General features: G+C 44.7%; 1 protein-coding gene across 1 annotated transcript in view; it reads right to left on the bottom strand.

Annotated features, from left to right (window-relative positions):
- Positions 1-220: 220 nt before the first annotated feature.
- Positions 221-8742, bottom strand: part of dab2ipb (DAB2 interacting protein b) — a 106299-nt gene continuing 97777 nt past the window's right edge. Inside the window, exons 13-15 of the mRNA XM_063209849.1 lie at positions 8318-8520; positions 2660-2747; positions 221-2409 (exon numbers count right to left, since the gene is read on the bottom strand). Of these exons, the coding sequence (XP_063065919.1) occupies positions 2242-2409; positions 2660-2747; positions 8318-8520 (459 nt within the window). The 3' untranslated portion in view covers positions 221-2241. The remainder of the gene's footprint in view (positions 2410-2659; positions 2748-8317; positions 8521-8742) is intronic.

Below are 8742 nucleotides of genomic sequence, written 5' to 3'. Positions count from 1 at the left end.
ATTACAGGCTATTTTGACCACAACAGCCAAAATGAACATGTAAATCTGGGGTCCGTTTCTCGATTCTTGTCGTTGCTAACCATCTTAAGACCGTCTTAAGACCGTCTTACCATTCCCTTGGATTTAGTGGTGAGCGTTGCTGCCGAGAGAGAGTTCGCTCTTACGAAGGACGTTGCTACCGTCGTTAGTAAAGACGCTTTCGAGATATGGACCCCTAACTCAGAGGGGTCAGCTGTAACGGTATGAGGACTGATACCACCACTACACTGAGGAGAGAGCAGGCCAATATTGTCAACAGTCCACCAGGCAAATGCCCTGTATGCCATATAGCCAGTCCAGCCATGCACACGAGTGCACTAGGAAGGAGACAAGGTCTCAGAGGGTAGGTCTCATTGGTTGTTTTTCTTCGGGATAATCTTGGGAAAAGGGTTGGTCGTATTGGCCATTTTGACTTCAGTCAAGTACTCTTGAGTCCTGACAGTTGTTGAAACACAGAGGTGTGTATAGTAGTAGAGGTGTGTTACGAATGCAATAGGAGTACAATGTTACAAGGTTGCAACTATTGTAATCAAACTACTAGTATTGTAATTCTTCCGACACCCACCATCTTCCAATTCTACTTAACCTTTAAGAGGGTGGGTTTTTGAACATTCTATAAAAAGAATGTGTTCTATAACAATGCAAGATTCTAAAATTCCAAATTGTAATGAATGACGCCCAGAATTCTATAGAACTTTCACTGCCCGAACATTCCCGTCACACCGGTGTGACGGTACACTCTTAAAGGTACACCTCTGTTGAAGCCTAAGGAGATTCACGACTCCAAACATAGCAGGAGCAGATGCGTTTAGGTTCTAGACCCATATACATTAATACTGCCATGCAAAGGCAAAGAGCAGTAACTACTCTCAACATTGAAACTTAGAAAATTACCTTCAAAGTTTTCATACTGGCCAGCCAAATACATTTCAGGTACAACAGTGGTGATTACCTCCCTTCTATTTTTTACTTTTTGAACCTGTTGTGCGTGCAATATCTGGATGGCCAGTATGACAACTTTGAAGGCATGTCTCTCAGTTTCAATGTCCGTGTAGTTACTGCACATTGCCTTTGCAGGACAGAGTAGGGATCTGGAGGGTAAGTCCATTGCACTTTAGTTGCGCATGACAGTGACCATGTCATAGACACATGGCTGGCCAGGCAGGCCTAACGTAAACAGGGATGAGGGGCAGGGGGAAGACTTTAACTGCCGGACCAAGGTTCGATGATTGTGTCACACAAACGTATGTGTTTGTGTATGTGAATGTGTCCGTTTGAACAAGCGTTTGACTATGCACACATGTACATCTGTGTGTGTGTGTGTGTTTTCCTCTATATAGTGGTTCAGTCCCGGGTGACAGCAGTTTTGTCTTTGCTTCCGCTGCTTGAAAACGAGAGGAAACGCTGGCCAACCAAAGTCTGTCCAATGGGATTGTCTGTCCAGCACGCTGTCCAATCATGTCGTCTGGACGCCTTTGACTGACAGGTGACTGTCCAATGAGCTTTTGTCAACAGTATCCACTGACATCGGACAAATGAGAATATCTACAACATATCCCAAGTCAGGAGTCTAATTCCCCTTGGAAGGTACAGTGTCAATGCTGTGTGTGTGTGTGTGTGTGTGTGTGTGTGTGTGTGTGTGTGTGTGTGTGTGTGTGTGTGTGTGTGTGTGTGTGTGTGTGTGTGTGTGTGTGTGTGTGTGTGTGTGTGTGTGTGTGTGTGTGTGTGTGTGTGTGTGTGTGTGTGTGTGGTATATATGAGCAGCTGACAGTTCTGGATTCTCTATTTTCACCTTATCTGCAGTTTGACGGTGTGTGTGTGTGTGTGTGTGTGTGTTTGTAATCGGAGCCATTCCTCTATCCGGTCGGTTTCGGTGATTTGATGAGACTAACATTTTGTTCATGCACTCAGTCTGTGTGTGTGTGTGTTTGTGTGTGTGTGTGTGTGTGTGTGTGTGTGTGTGTGTGTGTGTGTGTGTGTGTGTGTGTGTGTATGTTGGTATGTTGGTGTGTGCGCGTGCGTGCGTGTGTGTGTGTGTTGGTATGCCCATGTTTGCGTGTGTGTGTGTGTGTGTGTGTGTGTTGGTATGTCCATGTATCTGTATCTGTGTCCGCGCGCGTGTGTGTGTGTGTGTGTGTGTGTGTGTCTGTATCCGTGTCCATGTGTGTGTCCGTGTATGGTGTGTGTGTGTGTGTGTGTGGACTAGCAGTTGGAGCTGTTCCGGAACTCCCCGTTCTCGGTGATCTGCAGCTTGGTGGCGTTGGTGGGGCTGATGCCGTTGCGGCTCTGCATGCTGTAGCGCTCCTTCAGCTGCGTCAGGGCGCTCATCAGACGAGCGTTGGCCGCGTCCAGAGACGCTATCCTCTTCTCCTGAACACACACACGGACACACACACACACATTTTACTCCTTTATTTGTGCCCACAATTTAAAATAGGGTTTCTAAAAGACACAAACAAAATGGCAGTTGCAGGAGTACTCAGGAAAGACACGCACACACGCACAAACGCACAAACGCACGCACAAACGCACGCACGCACGCACGCACGCACGCACACACACACACACACACACACACACACACACACACACACACACACACACACACGCTTTGTTTTACCTGTGCGTCGATAATTTTCTGCTTGGAATCGATCACAGCCTGCATATCCGCATGGTCCTTTTTCAGCTCCTCTTCCACAGACATCAACCTACACGCAAACAAGCACACAAAGACAAGTGTAATGTCATGAATAAATATAAGAACTCTTTTATCCACAGTGCGATAAGAATGCTTAATGGCACATAGACACGCCATGCGTAGGGAGTTCACAGTTTTTATGTTTTTTTAAAAATGTTTTTTAAGTTTTGTATGTTATGTTGTATGGGTATGTGAGTGAGTACTGTATGCTATGCAGTGATTGATGACAAATTTCCCCCTGGGGGGGACAATAAAGTACACTCTAACTAAAACTTCAGACCAAGGCCACACAAGTGCTTCCTCCACTGATGATCATTTTTTAGGAGGGAGAGGGAGAGGGAGAGGCCAACGAGGAAAAAGACGCGGAGGGGGCAACGGAAGCCGAGATCCAAATCGAGTGACCCGCAGTCTACATCGGAACATACGGTGATAAACATTTCAGATTATCCTCTTACGACTACACAAACAAGAGTGTTGAGTCGGGGACTCTCCTTTGTTCCTACAAATAAATTGAATGCCTTCAACATCCAGGTTGACCAGTTTAAGTTTTTAAGACAATTGCATTTGAAACATTTTTTTCATGATAAACCTGCTACTGTTGTTGGTACTAGGAATGTGGTTTTAGATTCCTTGAATAAATTAAAGAAAAAGTCTACATTCATGCCGCCAGGTAGCCAGAATCCTACTTTGGTCACTTTTGGTAAACTTGTGGAAAGAGATATTAATGCATTAACCAAGAAATCAGGCAAACACAACACGAAATGGAATCTTACTAAAGTGGAAAGAAAGGCACTGGATGAATTAAAGGACAATACTGATATAGTTGTGAAATCTGCAGATAAGGGTGGAGCTATTATAGTTCAAAATGCTAAAGACTATGCTGCTGAAGCTCTGCGACAACTGAATAATGATTATTTTTATCAGCATTTGTCAAGAAACCCTTTGGATGAATTCATAAAAGAAAGAGACATGTTACTTGATAATGCCATTGAAAATAAGTGGTTGTCCAAGAACCAATATGAATTTTTGAGAGTTCTTCATCCTGTCACACCTGTGTTTTACTTACTGCCTAAGGTCCACAAAAGGTTACAGAACCCTCCTGGTAGACCAATTGTTGCCAGTAAAAATTCCCTAACTGAACCTCTGAGTCAATTTGTGGATGTTGTCATCAAAGATATTGTTAAAACACTCCCTAGCTACATTTCTGATACCAGGGATGTGCTTAAGTTATTGTCTAACATCACCATCCCTGATAATGTTTATCTGGTTACATTTGATGTGGAGAGTTTGTACACAAACATCCCCCATGAAGGTGGTCTGGAAGCCATGGCCCACTACCTTGAATCACAGGATGATGGCCTGCCTACTGAACTTCTATTAAACATGACCAGGTTTATTCTGAAATCAAATTATTTCCTCTTTAATAACAAATATTTCTTACAGGTTCAAGGCACAAGTATGGGTTCCCCATTTGCACCCAACTATGCAAATTTATTTATGGGGCTATGGGAGGAGAAGCACATATTTAACAATAATCCCTTTAAAGATAACCTCTTAATATTTAAACGTTTTATTGACGATATTCTATTGGTTTTTACGGGCTCTGAACATGACTTAAGCCTTTTTAATAAATACATCAACGACACACATCCTAATTTAAAATTTACCATGGAGTACAGCTCTACCAAAATTCATTTTCTTGATCTTGAAATTACTCTCCATAACAACATGCTTGAAACCTCAATCTACAGGAAGGAGACTGACAGAAATACGATCCTTCATGCGTCCAGTTTCCACCCTGACCATATTGTAAAAAATATCCCATATGGTCAGTTTGTAAGACTAAAGAGAATCTGCAGTAATGATGAGGATTTTGAGGTGAAAGCTAATGACATGGCAAAACGTTTCAGAGAAAGAGGGTATGATGAAACTGTGATTGACCAGGCGAGGGGGAGGGCCTCCCACAAAAATAGGAGTGAATTATTGAATCCGGCTCCCAAGACGTCTGATAGTGTCGTCACTTTTGTCTCTGAGTATTCCACTGGTTCCAAACAGGTGAAAAGAATTATAAATAAACATTGGAAACTCCTGAAATGCGACCCGAGTCTGAATCACCTACCTGACAAACCCAGATTCTGCTTTAAACGGGGAAAAAACATCAAAGACCTTGTGGTCAGTTCCATGTACCAAGAAGTACCTACTCCCAGTACAACCAGCTGGCTGTCCAAACCTCTTTTTGGTAACTATAGGTGTGGAAAGTGTGCTCACTGCTCCAACACAGTGGACACTAAAACCTTCACCCACCCTCACACAGGCGAGAAGTACAACATTAAGCAATTTATCAATTGTGTCTCTACCCATGTAGTTTACATGCTAAAATGCCCTTGTGGCCTTATGTATATTGGTCAAACAAAAATGAACTTAAAATTAAGAATAGTCGAACATAAAGCCTCCATTAGAAATGGCAATATGGAGTATGCAATAGCCAGACACTACAAGGACCGAAACCATGGCTCTGCTACAACTTTAAGGTTTGTGGGTATTGAGAGGGTGATGCCAAATCCAAGAGGTGGAGATCTGATAAAACAACTGTTAAAAAGAGAAGCACACTGGATACACAAATTGAATACTGTTGAACCTCATGGATTAAATGAGAAGCAGGAGTTGAGTGTTTTTTTGTGAATTGAATGTGTATTTAGATTTTGTACAAGCTGATGAATTGTATTATGAAGTGGAATGTTACTGATGATATTTGACTTACATTTCTAATATAGATGACTTGAAGACATGATGCTATGCCTTAACTCTGTGGGATTTATTTTTCTAGGCCTATCTGAGTTAATTTTACTGGATTTGTGTAATATTGATGAATATGCAACATTATGACTATTTTCTGTGGTATTTATTGACCTATCTGAATGTAACTGATGGAATTGTGTTACCTTTGTATATAGCCTTTGCATGGGGACATCAATGTGAAAAATATTGTTGTGATGGCCTGCATGGACTGATCATGTTTTACCTACTTTACGCACCTGTGGGGATGGGTTTTGAGACTATGCACAAGATTGGTAGCAAAGAATCATGTGATCATTTGGCACTTTATTTGTACACCTGGGTAATGGGGGTTTGGCATAGAGCGAACCTGATGACGCATTGGGCGAAACGCGTTGTTCGCTCCAAGAAATAAAGTTAAGAAAAGTAAGCAGTGTGCGGTGTCTCTTGACTTTTGGTTTATTGATACACTCTAACTAACTCTAACAGTCATGCGGTAACGGTAGGGACACATAGGAGGCGAAGCAAGCGAAGCGAAGAGAGGCGAAATCCAACCGTCATCAGGTCGTCGCGGCGAATCAAATGGAATGGAACAGTTATGTTGTTGATTTGATTGGGCCGAGGCAGGCGAATTCGCTCCTCATTTGCATAACATCAAACTTTCTTTAATAATTTCGCTTCGCTTCGCTCCTGTTTGCTTGCTTTCGCTTGCCATCGCCTCTCTCATAGGAATGAATGTCAAAGTTCGCAAATTCGCGTGTATGTGTCCCTACCGTAAGCGTTTGGGGTGCCCGTCGTGCCTCGAACCCGCCACCACCTCATCAACGCATCAGTTCGGGCATGGGAGGCACAGCACAATACTGCTGAGCTAAAGGACCTGTCCCTGTGCGTGTGCGTGTGTGTGTGTGTTTATGTGTCTGTGTGTGAGTCTGTGTGTGTGTATGTTTTCGTGTGCGTGTGTGTTTTCATGAGTGTGTGTTTTCGTGTGTGTGTGTGTGTGTGTGTGTGTGTGTGTGTGTGTGTGTGTGTGTGTGTGTGTGTGTTTGTGTGTGTGTGTGTGTGTATCCGAGTGTTGTGTATCTGTGCAACTGCTGAGTATGCTGTTCTTCTTGAGAACTTTATAATCTGCTGGATGCGCAGTGTCTCGTACTGTGCATTCTCTCTCTCCTGTGTGTGTGTGTGTGCGTGTGTGTGTGTGTGTGTGTGTGTGTGTGTGTGTGTGTGTGTGTGTGTGTGTGTGCGTGTGTGTGCGTGGTTTGTGCAGATAATGCCCTTCATTTGTGGGTATTTGTTTTACATTTTAATTTTGCATGGTGCTGCATTTCACGCAGTGGGTGTCGTACGTTCCCTCTCTCTCCTCTCCTGCTGTTCGGCTGGCCAGAGCGGTGCTGCTGCCCGTTCCCTCTAGCCTGATTATCATCTACTTTCAAATCTCTTCGAGACTTGAGCTGTCCGAGAGCATAACAATTAACCTTTCCCGACAACTACGGCACCTCTGAGCTGGGCTAACTTCAAATTCAGATACACCCCAGTCAGAACCCAAATCTCATAATACGTTTTTATCTCATAATACGTTTTATGTAAACTTATTCTTCTTAATGTGTTTTTGTACATTTATTTTCCTTTTTGTCTATGTGTTTGTCTGTGTCTGTAACTATATGTATGCTGCCATTTTGACCAGGACTCCCTGGCAGAAGAGACTCTAGTCTCAGTGGGACAATCCTGGCTAAATAAAGGATAAATGAAAATAAAATAAAAAAGTGCGTAAGATGGCAATTTAGCAGGAATACTCCCCATGTACTGAGAATGACTGAGTGAGTAAGGGCATGTCGGGTCATAAAGCATAACAATTAACATTTCTCAAATGGCAATGTTGACCTGCCTCCCTTTGTTTGCTAATGGTTGTATGCTTCCCACCCGACAAAATGGGAGGAGTTCCCGATTTTTTGGGAACTCAGAAACAATATTTGTATTGGTCTTGGCCTGACGAGAAGCAACGCTGACGGTGTTGCGTTACCAGGAGGGCGTGGCCTGGCTACGTTCCTACACCAGTTACCTCCTGAAGTGCTTACCAGCCAAATCACCTGCTCTCATACCTGGTTATGTACTTTAGCATGCGCATCACCCTACATTGTAGTCAGGGTTCACAGAAAAAAATGCAAGTTTGTTTTAGTTTGGCAGTCATGGGTAAGCAGTTAGGCATCAGACTTGTAGCCAAAAGGTTGGTGGTTTGACTCCTTCTCCACCAGGTTGGTGGGGGCAGTAATTAATATGTGCTCTCCCCCATTCTCCTCCATGACTGAGGTACTCTGGTACCGTCCTGCCGCACCTTCCGGGTGCCATTGGGGCTGCCCCCTTGTAAGGGTGAAGCATAAGTGCAATTTCGTTGTGTGCAGTGTGCACTTGTGTGCTGTGGAGTGCTATGTCACAATGGCAATGGGAGTTGGAGCGTGTGCACTACACTACCTCTTCATCTGTGGGTCCTTGTGTGTATGTGTGAGTATCTTTGTGTGTGCCTATATACCATGCGCACCTGCTAATAATCTCTTTCATTTGTACGTCCTTGTCGTTCTACTGTGTGTGTGTGTGTGTGCCTGTGCGTGTGTGTGCGCATGCTCGTGCGTGTGTGTCTATATACCGTACAGTACCTGCTAATAATCCCTTTCATCTGCAGGTCTTTGCCGTCCTGCTGTGTGTGTGTGTGTGTGTGTGTGTGTGTGCGTGCGTGCGTGCGTGCGCGCGCGTGTGTGCGCATGTGTGTGTGTGTGCATGTGTGTGCGCGTGCCTAGTATATACCGTCCGTACCTGCTAATAATCCCTTTCATCTGCAGGTCCTTGTCGTCCTGCTGGCGGCGTAGGCGGTCCTCGGCCTCGTGCAGGCGTCCCTGGTACTCCATCAGCATCTTGTGGGCCTGCTCCTCCTGCTCCTTCAGACGAGACTCGCTCTCCTCCAGACGCCCCAGAGACACGCGCAGCTTCTCCTGCAGCATGCAGACCTCCGCCTGGTACTGTGGAGGAGGGGAGGTGGAACGAGGAGGAGAGAAGAGGAGAGGAGAGGAGAGGAGAGGAGAGTAGAGGAGAGCAGAGGAGAGAAGAGGAGCGGAGAGGAGAGAGGAGAGAGGAGAGAGGGGAGGAGGGGTGGGGAGAGGAGAGGAGAGCAAGAGAGAGGAGAGGAGAGGAGAGGGGAGAGGAGAAGAGAGGAGGAGGGAGAGGGGGGAGAGAAGAGAGAG

This window comes from Engraulis encrasicolus, chromosome 11 (assembly GCF_034702125.1).
Source record: "Engraulis encrasicolus isolate BLACKSEA-1 chromosome 11, IST_EnEncr_1.0, whole genome shotgun sequence".
NCBI lineage: Eukaryota > Metazoa > Chordata > Actinopteri > Clupeiformes > Engraulidae > Engraulis > Engraulis encrasicolus.
This window is presented reverse-complemented; position numbering and strand designations above follow the sequence as displayed.